Source organism: Anopheles coluzzii, chromosome X (assembly GCF_943734685.1).
Source record: "Anopheles coluzzii chromosome X, AcolN3, whole genome shotgun sequence".
Classification (NCBI taxonomy): Eukaryota; Metazoa; Arthropoda; class Insecta; order Diptera; family Culicidae; genus Anopheles; species Anopheles coluzzii.
In genome coordinates this window covers 1496246-1520839 of record NC_064669.1, presented here as the reverse complement: position 1 = coordinate 1520839, position 24594 = coordinate 1496246, and the positions used below count along the sequence as shown (strand labels likewise).

At 47.3% G+C, this 24594-nt stretch overlaps 1 protein-coding gene across 2 annotated transcripts in view; it reads left to right on the top strand.

The window, feature by feature from the left end:
• Window positions 1-24594, top strand: part of LOC120954775 (WAG22 antigen) — a 67098-nt gene that overhangs the window by 11442 nt on the left and 31062 nt on the right. For both annotated transcript variants that reach the window (XM_040375011.2, XM_040375020.2), the window contains exons 3-4: window positions 1421-4731; window positions 21095-21433. In XM_040375011.2, the coding sequence (XP_040230945.2) occupies window positions 3500-4731; window positions 21095-21433 (1571 nt within the window). In that variant the 5' untranslated portion in view covers window positions 1421-3499. The remainder of the gene's footprint in view (window positions 1-1420; window positions 4732-21094; window positions 21434-24594) is intronic.

Genomic DNA, 24594 nt, shown 5'->3' with positions numbered 1-24594 from the left:
GTGTGTGTGTGTGTGTATGTGTATTGGTGTTGCTTTCCTTTTCGTTTTCCGATGCGCAATTGGTGCTGTCGTGCTGTTTCAGGGGGTCCGTTACTACAGGGGGGGGGGGGGGGGGAAGACATGGGGGGGTTTCGATTTCGTTAGCCTGTCAGGTTTTGTTTACTAAATTTAATGATGGTGAGGTAGGTGTCTCTGTTCAGAAGAAAAACTGTGGACTAGGTGTCTATGAATGTTTCGTTACCATTGTTTGTAATGAAGTTTTTGGTATTTTATTAAGATTTAAGCGCAACAATATGCAGATGTTCTGTGGTAGAAGTCAGTTCTATAAATTTTAATTGAGGCTACAGGCTTACTTTCATGATATTTTTAGTGCATTCTTGGTGTTTTGCATTGAGGTTTTAACTACCCAATATCTAGGTCTGCTATCGTAGTGATTAGATCAACGATCTTGATCACTGCAGGATCATGAGTTCAAATTTACTCTTCAAGCACTCTTATAATTTGTAAGATAAAGTTGTCATCATTTAATTTGTTGCTATTTGTTTGTTTGTTAGATTTCTATAGAGGAATTGAGCCACCCAAATAATTCTGAGCGTTCTGGGGCTTTACTTTTACGATATTTTGTTGTTTTTCGTTGTGGGCTTTATTGAGGTTTTAACGCCCCAATACGTAGGCGGCCCGGTAGCGTAATGTGTAAGTCGACGATATTGACCACTTGCAGCTTGTGAGTTCAAATCTGTTCCTGTAGACTGCGGAGAACATACCGTTTCGAAGCTGTTTTCAGCTGAACATTGGGGCCCTTCACGATTCTAGTAAGTTTTTTCTGTATGGAGTTTGACAGTTGGAGGCTGATATCATGTAAACACTCCATACAAAACCACACACAAAACAAGCCTGCAAATTTTCAGTCTAGATTATTCTAGCCTCAAAGCTAGAATTAGATTCGAGTGCCTGCTCGACAAAATGGCAAAACAAGGTGGTGTTTACATTCACCCCAAGGTGCATTAAAGAGATCTGGTAATGGAATCCAGAATCAAAGTGTATGTGGTCCAGGTGGTCTCATAGCTTGTTTTTTATAACCAAATTTGAATATTACTTTTGGACAGTGTGGGTGAAAATTTTTGTTCAAAAAAGCTTTCTGGAGGCTTGACGAATACAAAAAAACACTCTTAAAATCCTCATACAGAAGCAGAAGCGATAAAATTGATGATTTGGACGACCGGCAGCTGTCAATAACCTGACAATAAGTATCTAAAGGGCTTACAGATTTGATGTTATTCAACACAGGATGATATAGCAACAAGATTGTGTCATCAAATCAAAGGGTTAGATCGTATTTGGTTCATATTTTCTACATATTTGATGAAGCTTGTATGTATCGTAACTAATGTTCTCCTTTCTGTTTCATTTCGTCCCACAGAGCTCAGCTACCCTCCCAACGGAAGTCCGTACTTGCAAAAGAGGTACTGTGACAACAAAAAGTCCTGCCCGCCCGACTGAACCCCCAAATTCGTCTCACTCGGCATCGGTTGCCGTGTTGCACTCAGCTGTAAAGCATCACGCACTAGCAAGGGTACAAAAGGTAGCCGAAACAAGGTAATGCGACCAAGTGGTGATGCAGCAAAAGTGAAGAGTGCTACAACCAAGTAAGAGAGAGAGAGCGAGAGAAAAATAAGCATAAAAAAAAGAAAACAAAAGGAAAATGTGGCAGGGAAGCGCACCGCACTCGGGTTGGAAAATCGCTCAAGCCAACGGCCCATCATACCGCAAAACGATAACCGCGCTATCCAACGCTACGGTACGCGGGTACGTGCGTATTGCGTGTTAATATTTGTGCCGTGTGTCTCTTTCCCCGTGTCCGCTTCTGCTCGGTGTGTGTGTGTGTTTGGGAATTTTGTGCAAATTCTAAAGTCGAACAAGTTTTGGGGATTCGTCAAAACGTACGTCAGTACCCAGCGGCTCATCTGCCATCGGTCGCGGGTTGTTTACCGCCGCATCCTGCCCACCGAACGCACTCGCACACAAAATAAAAAAAAAAAAAAAACCGTTCGATATCGGACGCGGACGCGTAAGGCGCAAAACTTTACCGATTTTACAAGCAAAACAGCGACGAACAGCAGGCGGAGTGCGCGAGAGCGACAAAGAGCGAGCGTGTGAGTTAGAGAGGAAGAGAGCGGATGCGCGCTGCGCGCCGTATCCTAAAAAATCGGGAGCGCATCCCAGCTCGGCCCCAAGATTCGAGAGCGTTCCGGCAGCGTCGTCGGAGAGCTCGCACGCCTGCTTCGTATTAGTAGCCTGCCGAATGGGGGTGGTATAGAAGAAGGTAGAGCAAAGGCAGAAGAAGTAGAAGAGGCAGATAAAAAAGCACCCGAAAAAAAGAAAACACAAACAGTGAGCAGCAGCTAATGTTTGTGTTGGCAAAGCGCGAGCAGCGCGACCACCATTAGTGGCATAGTCGTCGCGGAGGCGTCAACTTGGAAAAGGACGCGAGACTCGTCACTATCAACCTCAACCTCAAACAATCGCCCCTACCGCCGGGGGCAGTAACTCACCTGGCTTGTTTTCTTTGTGGGCAATTCGGGGCAGCCGCAGGGTGACCAGAACACCAAAATCCGATAGCTGTTGTTATTGTTTTTGTTTTTGTTTTTTTTTTTTCGGGTCAGTGAAAACTTCGTCTTTGTGTACAAGTGCAGTAGTGTGAGTACGCGTGTACATGTGTGTGTGTGTGTATGTGAGAGCTAGAAAGGGTAGCAAATGGTCGAGTCGGAAAATCGTGTCGGTGTAAGTGAGTGCAAATTTTGACAGGTGCTCGAAGAAAATAGTCTGCCCTGCAAGATATATAGGGCAGCGGACGAAAACGCTGCTCTAGCAGTGCTTTTCCAGTGCACGATTCCATTCCAGAGCCACCTGTAACGATCTCTCATATTCACTCTCCTCCCCGCTGTTATCGAAAACTGTTCGGCTGTGCGGTTTACACCACCGGACCGAGTGCTTACCTGCGAGTATTTCGTGCTCGGTGCAATCTAGTAACGTTCTGGTGCGAGATCCTGGTTGGCTAGCAAACACACCAGCATCGTCAACATCACCATCGCCATCGTCATTATCACATTCTGGCAATCCGGTGTGTGACGCTAACAGAGGACGCCTTGCTTGGGGACTCGCCTTTGCGCGAAAAAAGGGCCGCTGTTGTGCAGCACGGGGAGAACGGTAACTCACTCCCGTTCTATATATACATCGGTGTGCTGCTGCTGCTGCTGTAGTGTGTTGTTGTTTGGTTCTCCCTTCGGCTCAATCTCTCTCGCACGCTGTCTCTCTCTCTCTGTCTGTCTGTTTATCTCGCTCTCTCTCTGGTTTCTGACCTACTGTCCCGTGTACTATCCCCATCCCGCAACTCCAACAAGCTGTCATAGGGCACCGTTTGTTTTTTTTTGCCTTTGCTGACGCGTGAGCGCAGTTGCAACTGCATGCGAGCGCGCTCGCTCGCTGCACTGCTGCCAACATGCTCTCCTACATGCTGCCAGTCGAGGAAAAATCGCCATCCGCAGCGGCTGCAGCAGCAACGCGTAATCTAAGCCTCAACCTGACCACAACAACCACCACAACCGCGTCCGGTGGTGTCGGTGTTGGCAGCGGCAGCGGTGGTGGTGCAGGCAGTGTTGCCGGTGGTGCGATCGGGCGCGACAGTTCCGGTGGCGCTACTGCGGCCAGCACATCGTCCGCCCAGGTGCGCTCCATCATCAAGCCTACAATCAAACACAGTGGCGGTGGCAGTGCTGCCAGCCATCGCTATCAGCTGATCAGCGGCGGTTCGGGCGGGTCCGATGCGAAGCTGGTAGGCGGCGACTCCGGTGCCCCAGGCGGAGCAGCAGCTGCTGCGGTCGGTGGCGGTCGTGACGTGCGGTCGGGCCGGGGCCGCTGGCAGGACGAGCCGGAGGCCGATCAGTGCGACGAAAGCACCAACCTGCTGGCCGGTGCGGGCGCGGACGACGACGACGAGGACGACCGGGACGCGATCGACGATCGGCCGCGGCGCGGTGCCGCCGTCAAGAGTGACAAAAACTTTAACAACCTGATCGTGGTGCCGAACGGGCGGCACGGGAAACCTACCAACGGCAACCATGCCGGCCCGCCGGCCAGGCTCGCGAGCGTGCTAAAGCCGACGAACGGTGTCGGGTCGAACGGGCGGCCGGGCAGCAGCAACGGTGGCGGCGCCACCGGTGGCCACACTGGTGCCTACTACAATGGCTACCTAGCCGTCAGTGGCGACAACGATGACGAGCACCATCGGCTGCTGGTCAGTGCGAACAATCTGCGAAACGCGAGCGGCGACACGCGGCCCGAGTGGTCCCCGCAGGGCCGAACGAACGGGTGCGGCCCGGCCACGACCGAGCCATCGGGCCGGCCGGCTTCCTCCTTCGCTAGTGGCGCGCGCACCAACGGCAACTGCCGCACGATGAACAGTCTGAACGGGAACCTGCTGGGGTCGGACCCGCCAGCCGTCGCACCGTTGCCCCTGGAAACGACAGACATTGGTGATGGTGGTGGTGGTGGTGGTGGTGGTGGTGGTGGTGGTGGTGGTGGTGGTGGTACCGGCGCCGCGGCTGACGTGTCCCTCGGCAGTGACTCCGACTCGGCGACAGGGGCAGGTGGTACCGGGTCGGCCACCGGCGGGGGCGGCAAGAAGGTGAAGCTAAACAAGCTCGGCGGCAACAAGAACGTCACACTGAAAAGGTAAGCGATCGGGCTGGGCAGGGACCGATAGGGGCGTAAGTCCGTTAGCGATCACTGTTTGGCAGGCTTGTCAAAGTGGGTCAAATTGGGGCTCAAATCGAGCGATAAATTGTTTATTAAATTCAACAATACAAGTGTTGGCGGTAGTTGATATGTTCCTTGCAATCAGCTGGTTCTGTGACATACGTTTGCACGCAAGAATACAGTTTGACACCCCAGAAAAATGGTGTCTCAGAAACAGGATTGTCATCGAATATTGGCAATGATTTCAAGCATTGTTTACAGTCACAATTTTGACAGTTTGCGTCAATGTTTGCCTTTAAGGCCATATAAGAATCATGATAAACTTGCAAGGGACTAGAACAGATTTTTGACAACCTAAATTTTACATTTCAAAAGCACCAGAAAAATCTGAGAAAAAGATTAATGAAATTGAATTAATTCGCAAGACGCAAGACTCTAAATTCTCTTAGAGACAATCATGGGCAGTTAGAGACTTATAGTAAGAGATCAAGCATAATGGCAATGACAATTGCTATGGTTGATAGCTTTATCCTCCGAATAGCACCGATGTTGAATATTTAATGTTTTATTTGATGAAATTTCCGTCGAAATAGATACAGGGTTTTCGAGGATTATATAGACATGTTCAGCGAGTTGCAGATTCGTTCAGGCATATAATAGACTCTTTCAGCGAGATATAGAATTGTTCGGAAGTAGGCGTTGACATGTTCAGTGATTCTGTAGAGCTGTCATTTGTTTTGTTTACACATCCGCAGGGTTGAACCGCAGGGTTCAATTTTTCATTCTTAAAAGTCCTAAAAGTAGCTAATAATCATTCTCCAAGCTGTTTAATACATAAATTAGTTGAAAAAAGCTTATTTTTTTCGAAAACTGTTTGTTTACCTCTTGATGAGAATGATCCAAGCTGCAGTCCAAGGGGTACGAAAGTGACAGCTCTACAGTATAACCGAATATGTCTACGCCTACTTCCGAACAATTCTATATCTCGCTGAAAGAGTCTATTATATGCCTGAACGAATCTACAACTCGCTGAATATGTCTATATAATCCTCGAAAACCCTGTAAAACATTGCGTTGAAAACGAACAATTTCTCACTTCGTTTTCCAATGTGAAAACCGATACATACCAGCTTCTGAAAATAGTGGAAAAATCATTTCAAAGTTCGGAAAATTATGGGTTCCGACCAATAAATCGTGGGAAACCCTTTATTCGTTGATGAAATGCGCTATGCAAACGATCCCCTTGATACTTAAGCTCTCGGAACAAATTCCTGAGGTCTAAATGAAACTATATTTTCCCTTTTTTTCAAACAATGAATTACAAACTATGAGCTCCTGTAAGTTTTACAACTCTGACAGATCTTCAATAAATTAAAAGCCAAAAAAAAAATTGTGGTGCAGCTTCTGGACGCCAGACAGATTTAACGCGCTGTTGTAAAAGTGAACAGCCATCGCAAAACGGCTGCCGAGCTGCTGAAGCGGTTAATTATGACAATTCACACTAACCTGTGAAGACATTACACATCTGAAGATGTCTTCACATGCCTGTGAAGACATCTTCCGGGCTATTTCCCTGATGAGGTGGGAAGGGATCAACATCGCTTGCCCCGGCTCGCATCCACCGAACAAGTCTTTGTCCATCGATCCCTACCGCCAGCGACGGATCGTAAACTGATCTCGTAAAGTGTATGCCAATTTCATCCGACCATCATTCACAACCATATTCCCAACTACGCGCACTGACCAGTTAGTGCGCTCGGCCCGTGTAGCGCATCGAACCTTTCCGCAAGGGAGTGGGGGTCCGCTCGATGCAATAAACATAAAAATATAAACGAATGCACTACGTCGTGATGAAGCTTTTTTTTTTTTGTTGTTTTCGAACGGCTTTCATCTTCAAAGAGTGCTGCAAACTGGCGGGGGGGTCGCTGACGTAATGCGTTTGACATGCCTGGCTTGCATTTGGCTGGTGCAAACGCGGGCAAAGTGAACTGCTGCTCGAAAATCCCGATTCCTGGCAGTGCTCCAAACCATCTACTGCGACTCGAACAATTTTCCCCGAATGTCCCACCCTTATCGCTCTTTTTTTTATAGCCATCTCTCGCTCTCTTTCTCTTTCTATCTCGCTCTCTCTCTTGCCCTCTCCATTCCTCGCTCTCGTTAATTTTCAAGGCAAACGAGATGTAGGTGGAGGCGCATTAGCACTAGCACCAGCAAAGAACGACCACTTTCATCGGGGTGCGGCTGCCAATAAAATGCGCTCGATAAGACGAAAACCTGCATACGCGTATCCGTATCTGTGTGTGTGTGTGTGTGTGTTTGCATGACGTCCACGCTATCCTGCCATTTCGCCCAGATGGCCACCGTTTTTTTTTTGTTTGCTTTTTGCTTTTTGCCTCAAGGAGTGCTTTCACACGCGTTAAATAGGGCTTTCAAGGATCCAAGGTCATACGGTACCCTTCGCGTGCCTTCCGATTCCGCTCCGTAACTGCACCGGGCGTCGCCAAGTTTCGTGTACTTGGCACATGGTAAATGCAGCAATCGGGTGCGTCCCAGCTCCCTCTAAAAGGCGAGCAACAGCAACAAAAACACGATATTTCACAATCTGCTGGATTTGTGAGTGTGGTTCGTTTAAGATTTGCTTTTTTTTTGTATGCCAGTAAGAATATATTGAAGGTCACGCTTTTTTTTGTTGTTGTTGGTGGCATATTGCGCGCAAATGAAAGTTTTTTTTTATTTCGTTTGGATTGTTGCTTCCACTGGAAGTCCTCTCCTTTCTACGTTACTTACTGGTCCAACTCCATTGCAGATGCAGAATGATGCAGCAGTAGGGATGGGGCGCGAAGAAGCGTTTGCGAAATGGGATGGAAACGAATGAACCGATAATGGCAGCACGGTGCTAAAATTGAGGCTTGCAGCTTGATTTTGTTGTTTTAAGCTGTCCAGCCATTAGCGGGAAGTTGCTAAATAGATGCATCGGACGGGCGAAGGCGGACGTCGCAGCGTGTTGTGCGTTTGTTTGTGGAAGTTGTATCCTTTCTTCCCTCTCATCGATTGTGTCGCCGTAAATGGCACCGTAGGGTGACAGTTTTTTTGTTGTTGTTGTTGTTGCGTGTAAACAGCGTGAAGTAAACATTTTTGCCTCGCTTCGTTTGTGTTTGCTGCTTTCGTCTTGGCATTAGCTACGGTTGGGCTGGTGCAAGGTGCACTACGGCACAATGCTTGCCATTCATCGTGAAACATTAGCTTCGCCTCGTGGGGAGCGCCTGCTAATCGGCTGCGGTTAATTGAACAGCGCCCGTACATCGATTCCGATTGCTGATAATTTAGAAATGTAAATATTTGGCCTGCGCCTGCCCTAAGCTGTTGTTTTGAAACGGCTTATCGCAAAACGCGGGTTTGTTGCTGAAAAGGTTGCTAACAAGCTAACACACAAACTGGCCTTGAAAGTTAAGTTGCCCTACGGCACGGGGGGGCTTTGAGATCAGCCAAACAGGTGCTGTTAATGTAAGAAATTGTTTCAATTCGATTTGAAATGTGTCGCATGTTTATTTTTTGTCGTATTTCGAGCATGCATTATGCCTTTCTTGGAAGTGTGTGTAAAACGATTTCGTAAACGGTTTCGAGTCTTAAAAAGCACGTACTACGTGGAAAAACTGTAATTCCATTTTGCACGCATGAAATGTCTATAAAAAGGCTTTTTAGTATAAAATATTGGGAAATATCAAAACAACATATTTTGTACTAAGATAGTTGAAGGCATACATTATCATTTACGGTACGTTACACTACGCTAATCAATAATGTAGTTCTCCATTCCGTTCAAGACATAAAAAATATATGTATAAGTCATTAAAAATACCATCAGATTTGCGTTCTAAAATGAAAAAAGCCAAATTCTGTTGATGGAATCTGGTATCTTCACTCAAATGAAACACGCAAAACCACTCTACACTTATCTCGCACATATCAGCGGTGAGTAACGCCCAAACAAATGGCGCACGGTGCTTGGAGCTAATTAGTAACCTAACCTGCGAAAAAACGTACGTTGTCGCGCCAGTTGCTTCGTCGGTTGCGAAGGTAACGATCAGTTACATCACACAGGTGGAGAAGCGGCAGTTGGAGAAGCGGCGCCTGTGTACCACTGTCCCATGAACCGTTGTTGTGTTTGTTGTGCAAAACATGTGCGGCCCTCGGGGCCCTCCACAGAGGATCACGAAATTGTGCGCGAATTTGTCAAACGAAGTCAACGCGCGATCATGCACAAAACGTGAATGGTGAGTGTGAGTTTTTTTTTTCAGTTGCGCTGGAGAAACAAGAGAGATCAAGAGCGATGGAAGGGCGGTGGGACGAGATGATCGACATAACACATTAATTGGGACAATTTTTTTTTTTTGGGCTATTTGTTTGGTTTTTTGCACTTTTGCCGCTGCTCGTTGCTTGTTGGTTGGTGTTTTGCATGTTACCCCATGTCTTATGCGATCCCTGGGTGAACCTGTTTTCAGTCGGTGTCTTTGGCCATATGCACCGTATCCCCACGGTTGGACGTTTTTTAGCATGTCTAGCGTCAAGCGTTAGAATGACTAATGATCGACATGGAGATTTGTTATGCTTGAATGCATGCAAGGAAAAAACTCGCATGGAACATGGAACATAGTTTTTGTAGCTTTGCATGCGAATTCTCGACAGAAGACGTGTTTTGGTGGTGCTTTGAAGGCTCCTGCCCACATTGCATCATTTTGTTAACAGTATCTTCAAGCAAGAGCCTTACCCTGCGGTGTAATTATCGTCTAAAGAATCTTAAGCAAGAACTCAACAAGAACTTGACTCATTAGGTAAAAATGTCCAGTGAAACAGAAAAACCATATAACATATAGGCAATTTGCAGCGTGACAGACGTGACGACCGAATGGCTACAATGGTAGACATGACGACTCCTGGGAAGCTCATCGACGGTTCAATTCCCGTCTAGGCTCTTTAGATACGACCTGTGTGAATTAACTTGAATTAACTTAACTTGTGTGGATAGGGAAGTCTTTTTGGCAATGGTTCGTCGTGCCATTCAATAAGACGAAGAAGATTGTTTTAAAAACATTCCTCTATTAGTCCTGCTACTACTCTATAGATGGCGCTGACCCAGAACAGATATCAATTATCTAAAACACATTTAATGCTTTGATTAATTGCCACCGAATCGTGTTATTGTATTTCTGCTTATTGTCTTTTATTTTGGTTTCTCACAAGGAAGTAAACATTATGCGAAAGATAAATAAATAAAATTCATAGAAACTACACAACGGCATCACTTCACCCAAAAACAGTCCGGCCTGTTGGGAAGGTGTACCACCACACCATTTTTATAAACTGTTTATTTCTCGTATGTGAATACCTTGCCGATGTGTCATGCATGCCCATCGTGCGTGGGGTGTGCACAGCACAACCACATCCGACCGGTGGAGGTGTTGCTTAGCTTAAAAGGTGTGTGCGGCCACTGCGCTTCCCCTTCGACCATTTCACCGTTACGCATCGTGGTGTAGCGGCCACGCACTGTAGCAGCCGGGGTTGTGGCCATTTGCATTCCGAAGTGGTTTGTTGTTTGGGTAGAAAGATTTGGGTAGCCGCCCTTCGTCCGCTACGCCGTTCCGCGCTTGCGGCCCGCACTGTCCAGCCGCGCTGGAAACAACTAAATCTTGCCACAGTGAAGACATACCTCCACACGAACCGCTTGTTTAAAGGTTGCAAAGTGAAGAAAACTTCACATCTAGGTTTATTGTGTGTTACTCCTGTTTTTTTTTCTTCTGGGAGTCGTGGGGGAGGAAAGGTGTGAAGTTTGTGCTGATGAGCACTGCGGCTTGCCTAATAATGTTCTGCAAACCGTTCTTTGCCTGGCCATTACGCTCTAAACGGTAGGCATGTACGCAACGAGTGGCGCAATAAAGAGTTCCCCCCCCCCCAGCGTGCTCAGTTCGAACTTTAGGCGCACTTTTCCACCTTCCCTCCCACCTTTCTTTCCCCCTTACGAGCGGCCATTCTGTCTGCTGAAAGAGAAAAGTTGCTCAAAAGCCCAAGGTGTGTGTGTGTGTCTGTTGCAGCAAGGCGGAGTGGCAGCGATCATTGTCGTTGTTTAGATGAGGAACGTTGATGAAAGAAGCGGCAACCGCGGGTACCGTTAAACTACATGCACACGCATAAACAACCGAACGTCAGCTACTCTCCAGGTCAGGTTTTGCTGGCGGAGGATGGGAAGCGAACCACCGTTCACCGTTTTGCCTTTGGCGTGTGAACAGGCTAGTCAAACTATTGATTGATTTACAGGGAGGTGTAGATAGGGAAGACCTCCTGCATAGGTTTATCGCTTCTGGGCGGTTTTGAAACAATGAAATTAAATCTTCTTCTTTGCTAGAATAACCGTAATCGTGCTAGACTTCCCCTTTTTATGATTATTCGTATTTCGGGCAGGGTTGTCCATTCGGGTTGCCCGCGTGTTTTGTATAGGAAGGCCTCAAACATATTTCAACTGTATTTTACTTGTGTGTTTAAATGCCAATCTAACTTACTGACTGCTGGCGTCGGTCCAATGGTAAAGTCGTCTACTCGCACGACTCAATAATATGCCCGTCATGTGTTCAACCCTAGAATGGACCGGACGGCCCTCCCCCCGTAGCAAGAATTTGACTATCCGGCTGCGTGGTAATGAATTAAGTCTCGAAAGCGCCTGTATAGGCCTGTATATCCGCGTAAGACGTTACACCAAATAGAAGAAGAAGAACTTACTGCAATCCGCCGTGTGTGGATACATTTAATGAAACATCTTCAATCGTAAGTGAATTAGAAGACCAGATTTATCTTTTGGAAATAACTACATAACTGTGTTTGACAGCCCTGGCTCGCTTGTTCGCTTCCCGTTTACCGTTTCCTGCTTACCATGTGTGTTTTTTCCTGTATTTGCTTGCGCTACACACGCTCTGCCCAGGTGACTCTCCCTGCACCCCCCCATTTATTATGATGTTGAGTGAAGCGAGCAGCTCCAACCAGAAGTTGGGTTGAGTTTGGAAATGAGACGTAGGAACAACTCGCAACAACCAACAAAAACACCATTTCATTTCAAGGAAAACTATTTACCCAAAAAAAACCCCTCCCCCAAGCCTCCACACCACGATAAAAACGCGCATAAGAAATATTGGTAGCCAATTTCGAACGTAGGGGTTGGAGCTAGAAACATGGTTGTAATACCGTGCGGACTAAGAAACGGTAAGAAACGGCTTTTGTAAGATGAAGTAGAAAAAAAAACCCCTTCCTATCCACGTCCAATCAGCTGCTTGGCGTAAACAGACCTGCAACCGTATGTTAATTTGGCAAGCAGAACGCAATAATATATAAACAAACACACGCGATCCAGCGATGACATCAGTGGTGCGTGGGTGTCTTTAGTGTTTGGTCCACGCGAGATCTGGCCCTCAAGATGCCGCGGCTGCCTTAAGCATTCAAATACTCTATTTATGGGCGGCTCTAAACCTAAGGTAACGAAATGCGTCACGTGCAAGAAGCGGTTGGTAGCTTACGTGCATCGAAAGGCAATCGAACTGTTTCACACTGTTACCAATGGTCACGTACTGGAATATTCGGAATTTGTTTTAATTAGAGTACTCTGGCAGTTCTGTTCGTCTGCTCCTTCTCCAGAGCTGCCTGGAGCTGTTTGCCGTCTGCAAGTGTCAAATGGTTCGTCATGATGGCGTCAAGGTTATGGTTATCAATAAATTTACATTGCCTTTTGTCTGATGAGATTTACATTTTTGGAGCGCGGAGATCCAGCGGAGGTTCGTCCGATTATTCTTTCAGTCCTCCTATTCCTTCTTCGTCGTTCCAGTTGGAGATCTCTTTTGGAGGTGGTAGAACGAATTCAGGGTGTCTGCGAGCTGTGATGGTCGTTAGAGTGTATGATTGTCGTGATTTTTGAAGAGCATGCTCCAATCCAAATGCGCATTGCATTCCACTAATTTGTACTGGTAGCTCTGAGGATGTCCGGGCATTTGGAGGTCGTGGACAAAAAGAACCTAGAATAGATGAGGTAATGAGTTTTGTAATTCTTCAGACAATCTCATCTCAACGCTCCAGCTGCTCCGAATGATAGTTCTGACCAGCCAGTGCAGTGTGATATTTAATATTGGTTCAATGTCTCTCTCTCTCTACAACATGTCATTCACTGTAACAACTTCCGGACTTGCGACCTGTCCCATCGTCCGCAGGGACTGTCTTTTTGAATTGCAAAACACGCTGGAAACGAGGGGGGAAAATGACGGGATTAAGCGGTCCAGCAAGCTGTTGCACAAGCTGCTGGGGTAGTGTGCTACCGCGATCTCTAGCCGACCCTTCGGTTGTTTGCTGCGCAATTCAGCGCTTCCAACCCCGATCGATTCGATTGTTGTTCGCAAGCAGCAGCACCTCCAACCAGATTGCACTTCCTCGGCACCGGGAGAGTTCATCGAGCCGTGCCCGCAGCGCGGTGGGAAAATGGCGCCCCGCCGTTCCCAGAGCCTGCAGAAGGTGAAAAACGCTTCCCACACAAGCCTGCACCTTCCCGCACTTGGCGCCCCCTTCCCGAGAGAAATTAAGAGAATGGGTGTGTGTGTGTGTGTGTGTGTGAGAGAGAGAGAGTGAAAAAGAGAGAGCAAGAGAGCCTGCTACGAGGTAATGGGGCTTTTCCGCCCGGACGTTTATCTTACACTCTGAGCGGGCAAGGGATGGGGAGAAATAGGAGGGATGTCTGCGCCACATTCTACGGCGTGCAGTGGCCTCCCCCCTCCCCCCCCTCTGATGAGCGGTGATCTGCTTGCGATCGGTTTGTTTAATGATGATGATGACGATGTTATTGCTGCTGCTATTGACGATCGTGTGTATGATGGGGGGGGGGGGGGGAGACCCAGGGTGCGGGACATTAGAGAAAAGCAAAGACGATGAATCTACTTTCGCCCGCTCGCGGGGGGGGGGGGGGGGGGAAATTATTGCCAGCATCCACGGCGGCGGTGGTGGAAAGAAATGTGAAAGAAAGCAAGCGGGAGAGCTGTCGAGAAGCTTGACGTACACTTTCGCCCCGATAGAATGTCCTGGGACATGCGCACAGACCGGGCACAGCTGATCGACAGGCACGAGAGGCGTATGATTTAATTGCGGAGGTTGCACTTTTTGCTACGCAGAGACCCCCCCCCCCCCCCGCCCCTCTAATAGTGAATGTAAGCGCTGGAAGTGAAAGAACCACACATCTGGAGCCGACGCAGGCGACGAACTCCTCAATGGGTCTGGGAGGCGCTGCACCGTGACTTGGCTGTGGTACACGCCGTTTGGCATAATTGCAGCGAACGGGGTTAGTACCTTAGTCTCGTATGCGGCCAAGGGGCCGGGTTCGGTGACACTTAACGATGTCTCGATAGAGACCGAGCGCGCGAGATTGAACGTTGTGCCCGATTAGCTCCAATTATCATACTTTGCGCGCTGTTTTGCTCGCTTGGTGGCGCTGTGTGGGATGGGACGGGCAATGGGTTTTTGATGAGAACGAAGGCCTGTGCACCACCGGCCGGCCGAATCGAAGGAGATCTTCTTGCACCCGGGTCGGGTGCAACGATCATGTCATCGTTGCTGTTGCGCATCAATCTACCGCCTACGCTGGGTCGTTCAGCCTCAATTGATGCACTTACGCGCCGTACGCGATCGCTGTCGTCCACAAGTTTCGCCCAGCGGCATATACCTATACAGACAACGAGAACCGAACGACTCAAGCCGAACTCGAGCTGATTTGTGTCGTCCATCCTGCCCGGTGGGATGTTTTGTTTTTTTATGTTTGTATATGTGTCAGCTACCGAGGAAAGCACAATTACTCTATCTCGCTCGCGGGTGTTTAATTAACCCCTGCCTGTCACCTGTCACCTCACCTTTCTGTCAGCGGCCGGCGAATCAATCAAACCGCTCAGCCAGTGCTGTCGAAATGCAAATCAGGATGGGCAGCAGTGCTGCCAGCAAAATTGTATCTTTATTTACAAAGAAAAGCTTGTTGCAGTTTTTTTTTGTTTCGCTTGCACGCAACGCATGCTGGTGGAAGTGTGTCTTGCGGTACCGCTACCTCCTTCTTCTTTTTTAATTGCTCGACGTCTCCTCCACAACATCTCCATACGCTGCAAGTCGTGTAATGGGCGGCCGTTATCATCATGAGCCGGATATTGATGATCGATTAACTCGCGCACACAATGAGCGATCGGATCGGAGCCTTTCTCGGGCCGTTTAGCCTCCCGTCTACTCATTTCACCTTGTTTTTGTTTTTTTTTTGTTTTTTTTACTCTCCCTCCCTCGTTGCACGTTTGCAATATTCCATTTCAAACGCTCACGCTCCCATCAAAATTGGGCAGCGTTCAGCTGGCTGCTTTTCACCGATTATTTTGTCGCTCTTTGCATCGTTTTCTTCCAACTTTCGTGCGACTTCTAGGGTGCCGAATGCCGCTTCCTTCGCCTTTCTTCGCCACCTTCCTTGCATTGCTCGATTGTTCCCAGCCGTGGGTTGTCGCGCCGGGAACACTTTCAGCCGGGTGGTGCCCCGCGAGAACGTAGCGCGCGCTGGCGTCTATTTCGTGAGAAACTCGGCGAAAAGTGGGCTCGATCGAACGTCTTATTGCTGCAGCCCCGAACGATTGAGTGCGCCATTGCTTGAACCTTTCATTCAGCCCCCCCCCCCCCCCCCCGACTGCTTACCCGTTCGCTCCGTTTCGTTCCATGCTGCCACCAAAGACACGCTCCACGTTCCGAAATCGGAACGGATCGATGCTGCTGCTGCTGCTTTTGCCCTCTTTCAATCGAGCCCGGCTGTGAACCATTATGTTGCCTGCTGTGTGTGTCTGTGTATCTGTGTGTGTGTGTGTGTGTGTGTGTGTGTGTGTGTGTGTGTGTGTGTGTGTGTGTGTCGGGGGCGCAAACGATGGAGAAAGTTCTGCCCGCCTGCCCCCGTCTCGTTGATCTTCCCAACAGCATTGCTTCCCTTTCATTTCCTCCATCCCCGCCACCAAGACGATTGTGATTTTGACAGACAACAGCAGCAACAAACAACGAAAAAAAAAATGCACAACCGCACACAAACACATATCTATTTATTGGAAAGAAACGATCTACAAAAATAGCCCTATTAACAACTGTTACGAGCTCGTCAGCACTGGTGGAGAGGGTGAACCATTTTCCCCCGGGGAAGAGTTGTGGGGAGGTTAGGTTTAGGCTGACTGGTGGTATGCATTTCATGAAAACTGTGTAACACAGAAAAAAAAACTGGAACGAGACTTGTGTTTTAAATTAATGCCGTACCGATTCGGCAGCACTGGCCGTGTCGATCCGCTTCTTTTGTCTTACGGGGGGTTTGTTTCTTGGTTGCTTCTTCTTCTTCTGTCTTTTCTGTGGTCCGAGCGTGCCTTCCCAATTGGTGTAATACGCTCATTGGGATCGTGTTCCCGCAATTGACGAGCTTGATATGCTGCTCGGTGCAAAATGGGTTTCCACCGCTCGTTGTTGCTCCCCATTCGCCATGGCGGGCAGCTGTTGTGCGTCCAGTGTTTGGCCCGCGCGTTGCTAAAGTGGCGATGCTACGTTGACCTACGTCTGGGAGATTATATATATATATATAAATGGAAGATATGCACGTGTGTTTATTCCGCAGACGACGACGTTCTTTCGGTGGGCGTTATTTTTAGCTTCCATTTCCTCAAAACACGCCTTTTCCAAGCCCGGAATGGAAGCCCCGGACCACATCCAACGGGGAGGAGATAGTCAGCGGTGTCTCCCGCGGCGATACGATCGTTACGTTCGATGGTTGCGTCCAGTGTTTATGGTACAATGTTTTACGGCGGAAACATGATTGGGATAGGTTTTTCTTTTATCGTTGCGCTTTGTACTGCTGGAGTAGCTAAAGAATTACATCGACACATGTCCACAAACTCCTAACTCACGTCGATATGCTCTAGGAGTCAATAATACCTACTAAATATGTTCCTACACGCATCTGAGCATCTTGTATGATTTATTTAAAGCAAAACAGTAATTCTAAGGGGGAAATCCATGAATTACGTAATGCCAAAATAAGAATTTTTAATGCAATGCCTCCTTCAGCTAAACGTCTGTTAGCATCAACTATCAGTCTGATGTTATCTCTTATGAAAATGAAATTTTTTTATTGTTTTAGGGGTCCATCCATAAATTACGAAAATCAAATAGAAAAAAAAATCATCATCCTGCCCTTCCCTGGACGTATCATTCGCAGCTCGTTACGTATGTGGGATAGAATATGTAGTGACATGTCAGATTCATTGACACATCAACAGACCTATTATATTGGTCGAACGACACTCGAATCCGTCGGAAGCACTCGAATCGAATGGGAGAAAATTCAGTATCGTATTCGCCGTTCGAGTTCGATGCAGGTATCGTCGACTGGTTTGTTATTTTCCCAGCGTGTTTGACAGATAGTCGGAGCCATCGGTGGATGGAGTAAATGTAAATATTCCAATTGTAAACATAGCAAATGAGTGATAAGTGTGTTAGTTTACTAATGATAGCCATAATTACAACTATATAAACACATCTCTCGAATAGCACTGCTCGATCAAAATATACAGTACAGAGTTTTGCTTCATTGACTCGAATCTTCCGACAACCACAATTGAATAGCACAGTGAACAAAACGAACGTTTGAGTGAATGTTCTCGAATGCCGAACGTTGTGTAAAAGGCCTTTTATTAAGTTAATTTTATGGTTTATAGTTTACGTAGTACAACATGGAACTCTACAACTTGCAAATATAAACATCTAAATCCAACACGAGTTTTACGTAATTTGTGGATGGCCCCTCTTATTGCATGATCAGAAAGATATCTCAATTGTTGATGCAAATTTGCAAATAACACACTATTGCTCGTAGGTTAGTAGCTGCGAGGATATCTTTTAACCCTTCGCGAACCTTTGCAATCTCTGCAACCTCGGCAAAAAAGGCAGTTAAACGCGCATGTTGTTTATCCCCATTTCCCACGACATACCAGCGTGCTGGGCGTAAAGCAAACGCGAGCGCGAGCGCAGGCACAATCAAAAACGTGCATTCCATGCAGTCATACGTGCAAAAGCCATCGGCCCGGGCAAACGGCACATTAAGCCGGGGCATTAATTGTGTGTTTTGATACAAAATAAACGTGCCCTCGCTGCTGTGTGGTTTGGCGCTCGTTCAATCAGCCAGTGTAAATGCAATCGTAACGCACTATGTACCTTAAACCGTGCGTCTAGCAGAACGGAAAACACTGGATCCTGGGTAGCAGGGTGTTGGTAGGAAGGTTTTTTTTTCTATTCTTTCTTTATATTTAGACACAAACACACAACGCTCTGCCTTATTTTCTCTTTCTCTTCCAACTGTCAATATCGGGGAGGGTTTCGAAAGCCTGCCCCCCATTCCATTCGTCAGTACGAAAATATTCGTGTTTTAGGACGTCGTCGTGGTTGTTGTTGTTGTTAGATTCGCGCAAATCATTCTGCCACCTTTTTCCACGTGCTTGCCCCTCCCCCAGGTCCTTCGGCTAAGGGGGGGGGGGGGGGGGCACCCGCCAAATCTTTGCTGCATTTCGCGCTGCCGATTTCAATTCCAACCAGGAATGCCGCCAGCCGCAAAAGGTTTTTGGACCGAAATTGAATAAAGATAAATTTAGCATCACTGCCGCTGTTGCGCGCTCGTTCACGCACAAGGGGGAATGCCGGGTGTGTGGACGCAGCTGGGGCTGGGGCAGCACCCGGGGAAATGGAATGGTTTTGGTTGCCCCACCGTTCGGTAACTTCTTCCTCCGGCAGCGCAGTAAGGCGCCCCTCGCGCTCCTGCGCAACCGTTTGCTCCCTTCGGTACAATAATGTTTGGCGGCGCTCTTCTGGCGACCTGGCACCAGGGCCCGCTCTTTCCGTGGCGAAAATCAAAATGTCATAAATGTAAAATTTAGCAAATTGTACTGGAGCGAGCAAAAGCGAGATCAACACAGCGATAGATAGATAGATAGGGCGAGACAGAGAGAGAGAGAGAGGGAGCAAGCGCGATAAGAGAGGGTTGGCGGTTGGCGGCAAGGAATGTAAAAGGATGAGTTTTTATGAGCTCATAATTTGACGCCATCCGGCGAGTGGTTAGTGGATTTTCTTCTCCGTTCTGTATCGGAATGGAGTGGAAAAAATGGGAAAGTAAATAACTTTGCCGCCGTTTGACGTTTCGGCTCGGGTGAGCGGGTTTGTGCGGCGGGCAAGGGGGACGAAACAAATATTTGCCTGCTGTTTTCAGTTTTATATCGTGTAGGTTTGGAGGCGTTTTGTGACGTGTGGTTTACAAAGCAATCATGTTTTGCAATGTTAATGGTTCGCTAATTAATAAGTTGAGCCTTTCGCTATGGTAAGGTTTTAAGGAGTCAATCTTTCAGGTTTTTTTACAGACTAGTGATACATTAACTTCTGATTTGTTCGACTATTCCTTATCGTACTGTTGTATCCGTTCTTGTATTTCGTCTTCTCTACCCTCTTAATCTGTTTCTTGTCTGTCTTTGAATACGCTTTTCCTTCAAAGTTACTTTTGACAACTGCTATTCCGTTCCTTTACGGTAGTAGTATCTCTGCCCCTAACATAACACCTCTGAACATGTCAATAACTCTTCATGAGACAGTCCAAAACAATGGGGCCCTTTCCGTTTGAAGTTCGTAGGCTGAAATTTCAGCCTGTCAGCTGTTTGCATTGTATAGCAGTTTTCGAGCAGCTATCTATGTGAGCATAATATACAGGTGGGCTTATCCCAAGGTGTATGAATTTAGAAGGCTGATTTTTATCGCTTCTGCTTCTGAATGAAGATTTTAAGAGTGTTTTTGAGTATTCGTCTAGCTACCAGAAAGCCTGTTTGAGCAAAAGTTTTCACTCGTTCTGTCAAAAAGTGATGTTCAAAATTGGTTATAAAAAATGCTATGAGACCACCTGGACTACATACACTTTGAATCCAGATTCCACCACCTGATCTGTTTAACGCACCTTGGGATAAATGTAAACAACACCGTGTTTTCGAGCAGGTACTCGAATTTAATTCTAGCTTTGTGGCTAGAATAATCTAGACTGAAAATTGCAGGCTAGTTTTTTGTGTGGTTTTGTATGGAGTGTTTACATGATTTCAGCCTCCAACTGTCAAACTCCATACAAAAAAAACTAACTAGAATCGTGAAGGCCCCCAATACTAGAAACAATCAAAGTATTTCATGTATAATTATTTCTTTTTGTAAAAGTGTTAAAGTTAATTTTTTGTTTTGTATTTCTAATTGCACTTCTGCAAATCAATTTGACAGGTATATTTTTCATGTCCATGTTTGGTTATTGGTTTTTGTGGTTGTGCTGTTACTGTATTTGTTTATTCTTTATTAATGGTTTTGTTTTAGTTCTTGTTCTTTTTGTTTTTGTTTAATGTTCTTCATTTTGTTCTTGATTCATTCTTCCCATGTTCCCATGCTTATGTTTTTTGTTGTTCTTTTGTTCTTGTTCATTTTCTTGATATCTTGTCTTTCAATTTTGTATTTGTTTCTGTTCTCGTTCTCCTTTTTCGTGTTATTCGTTTGCTTGTACTTCTTGCTCTTGGCATTTTATTCGGTTTTTCTGCTTCAAACATGATTGATCTTCCCCAATGACTGGTTTTGAATGACTTATTTTTGTTTATTTTCGTACACTACTAAATCGTCAGTCTGGCGTACTGAGAGAACAATATCCCGATGAAGTTCTTTTTGCAGTATTATTTCAAATGTACACGAAATGTTTCCATCAGTTCATTGCTGTGCATGCTTAAAAATGCAATTGGCTGCGAATAATAAAACTGGCAATATAGCTACCACCCGTTCGTACTGTGATGTGTTCGTTGTCGATGGTTAAATGTTTTATTGTGATTATGATGGAGCAAGCGGCGAGATTGTAAAACGACAGCGGGAATTTTTATGGTACCATCTTCTCGTTGCCCCCGCAAAGCAATCTGTTTACCACTGACATCATCAGTTTTGCACAGTCTGCACCCAGCTGGCTCGGATTGTATTTATGGTTTAAATCAAACTTGCAAAATAAAAAGAACACTCACACCCACATTAGGGAGAAGGTTAACCTGTGCCCGGCCGTCGCTACTGGCTGGCGCGCCAAACCAAAATCAATACCACCGTGCACAGTGCAATAAACGCTGTTCCAGTTTGTTTTGTTTTGTTTTTTTTTTTTTGCAACTTTAACGATCGTAGTTTAAATGCGCTTCTGTTTCTTCTCTCCCGTTCTCTCTCCCTCTCCGCACAGAGTATCGTTCGGCTCGTCCAAAGGTTCGATGGTGGAAACGCTGGTGTTCGAGACGCCCACCCCCCTGCCAGAGCACGCCGAGCGGGAGTTCTTTCAGTCGCCGGCCGTGCTGGCCGGCGCCGGCCACACAACCGTGTACAGCGGGGGCAGCGGCCCGCCCGGCACCACCCTGGTGCACCATCACTATCCGGCCCCGGGGCTGGCGCACCATCCGCATCACCTGCCGCACCATCACCATCCGTACCAGCCGCAGTATTCCGGGGGCTACCACCATCCGCTGGACGGTGGCCCGGCCACGGGAGCCTCACACGATGACAGCGGCATCGAGCTGCAGGAAGAGTAAGTACCGGAGGGGATGGGGGGGGGGGGTTTGCACTTGCACCTGGGGAGGGTTGAATGGGGTTGTTTTTGTTGTTGTTGCTTTTCTCGATTCCACCTGAACACATTCAGCTCCATTTCGTACGGAGGACAGCGGTACGGCGGACATCACAGACTCTCTATCTCGGTCTGTTTTTTCATCTCTCCTGCTCTGTCTCGCTTCCCATGCGTATCATGTTAAAAAATATCCACTGATGGTGCGGATAGTAGCCACCAAGAAGAGCACACACACACACACACACACACACACACACGCTTAGAAAGCATTCCCACCGCCGCGCCGTAATGAAGCGAAGGCATCGGCTGCATCGCAACCGAGCATACCCACCGGTCACCAGCACTCAGAAATCCGCTGAGATTGAAGCTGGCTTTGAAGCTGAGTTGGCGAAATTATTCAACCGATCCGTCGGGTCCCGAAGCCGAAGCAAACCCGAAGCCGAAGCAAAACCCGAACGGGGTTCGGTACGACCCTTCGTTAAAATAGCCCCCTCCCCCTTTTTTGCCAGGATTTCTTTCCAAAATGATACAGTGCGGACCATTATATCAACATGATTCGATTTATTGAATATCGAACCAACATAGAATACAAAAAAAACACACAACACATGCACAATAATCATTGCACTTAATTCTAAATTAACGCACATAATAAAAAAACACTTTTTACACTCGCACAAAGAAAAATTAAAATCAGCACAGCACTTTCTGCTCCACATCGCTGTCGCGCCTAGTTCTTCTCGCTGCACTGTACGGGCCACCATCTCCAACACCACGACACTGCCACAGGTTTTGTTGTCTCCGTTCGCCGTGAAACACACATGAAATGGAAGAAAAATGATATGAATTAGAAGGGGGATGTTGGTTGATAATTTTAATCACTTTTACTTACCTTAAATTAGAATGATCTCCATTTTTCACGGGGTTTATCCGCCAAGCGCTGAAACACCACACGAGCACCAACCTCACTGGACTGAAAGTGAAGCCTACTGCGTGAATTTGTGTATGCGCTTCTGCGAAGCCAACCGCGCCGTACTGCGTGTGTAGCCAAGTACGTGTGTGTGTATATTTGCACCACTGGACATAGAACACAAACCTCACCGCACAGCGGAGCGTGTGTCGCCAAGTGTATGCATGTGTGTATTTGCACCACTGAATTCTGAACGTCCACCACACAGCGTGTATCGCCAAGTGCGTGGCTGTGTGTAGTATCACCGTGGACTGCAGAAAACTGCCTACACTAGAACAGAGCGCTGGTGTGGCCAAATGTGTGCATGTGTGTACTTGCTCCACTGAAAGCCGGTATCGCACCAGATTTCGGGTGTCGCCTTGTGCGTGTGTGTGTTATTGTCACAGCACACTCGTTCGTCATTTTTTTTTTCGTTTTTTCGCTTGAGCCACTCGATTTCGTTCTTCGCTGATTTTGGCAGCGCACGAAGGGGGTTCGGTTTCAACTTCCAACAACAACAACCACACGAGGAGGCTCGGGGACACTCATCAGGGGAAAATCGCTCAAATTAGAGCGAGAGACAGATAGAAAAAACGAAAGGTCAATATAAAATCTTCGGCTTTTGACTGTTGGGTAGCGGGGGAAGGCGAGGGCACCGAGCGGCATCGAGCAAAGAGCAACAATACGGCGAAAATGTAACACGGCAACGAGCGCGGCCCGGGCGAATGTCAGCATAATAATCAACCCGACAGACAAAGAGAACGAAATTTTCAGGCGAGGGGTAGGTAGAAACACGCAGTGGGGGCCCGGCCCAAGATCGGATCCAAAGTCCGTTGTTTTGGGCTCGAAATTAAAAATGGCGAATGGAGCGCTACCACGGAGAGAATGCGCTCTCTTGCTTGCCTTTAAAATACACGAGGCGCTCTCGCTGTAAAGAACGCTCGCTCGCGCTGTTTCATCGTATTTTCCTCATACCCCTTCCTTCCCGTTTCTTTCGGCTTGCGCAGCGCTGAACTGGTACCCCCTCCCACTTGATTCCAGCGAATTGCGCTGCGCTGGACTGACACCCCCTCCCGCTCGTTTCTTTCGTAGCGCGCTGTGCGCTTCCCTTCATTCGGACTTGGTGCACCCGAATCAAAACAAAAACTTGAACACATCAAACTTGGTTTATATTTTATCACTTTTATTGCAAATAAAGGGGCATTTTCACACATAGCTTCACACAATCTTGCCACAAAATCACACACATTATTTATATAAAAAAAATCGCCGTATTTAAAATAGTCGCCTAACTGCATGGATACCGTTGTTGATGTTCAATACAGCAAACAAATATTAAAATGAAGCAACGCAAATCACACATTTAGGATAAATGATAACAAATAAGCGCAGCTTCATTTCAATGTGCACAACACTTCAACACTTAGCGAAACTTCGATCGCCCGGGACTTAGGCTAACACGCGCGCAGCCTTTCACGGCGAACGCTTGAGCTGAACTGTCGATTTCGTGTGGTGGCAAGAAGGGGAGCGCACAGAGGAACACTCGCTGCACTAGTGCGAGCGAGACACCGATACCCGCATGCCGCTGCGAGAAAACCAAACTGAGCGCGCAGGCTGAAAGTGAACGCACACATTCACACATGTGTAATTGTGTGAGTGCAAAAACTGTGTAGAAACCAAAACACGCTCGCGCCTCCGAGCAATTCCGCGAATTTCCAACCGTCTCCCCATGCTTCTACATGCCCCTCGCCTGAAAGTTGCACACTTTTTCATTCTCATTGCTAGTAGGGAACCGTTCGCTCGCTGCTGAATGGCAACACAATTGCACGACGACACGCTGACATAACTCGGGCCTAGTGGACCGGAACCATGCAATTATGTTTGAATCTTTTTTTTTTTTTTGCAAACGGGACAAACCGGACGACGGACGCCCTTCCCACCAGCCCACGTCGCTCTAGCGGTGGTGGGATAGGCAACGCGAGAGACGAACTCGCGTACTTTCGTCCGGCTAAAGCGGCATGGGGAACGGCGACACGGCAAGCCACTTGGAGATGATCCGCAACGTGTGGTCGAGCAGTCCCAGTCACCAGCAATCGCATTCGCTTCGGCGCTGCTAAATTTTAACCAATTATGACAGACGGCGAACCTCACGGTTGTTTGCACAAACACTCGAACT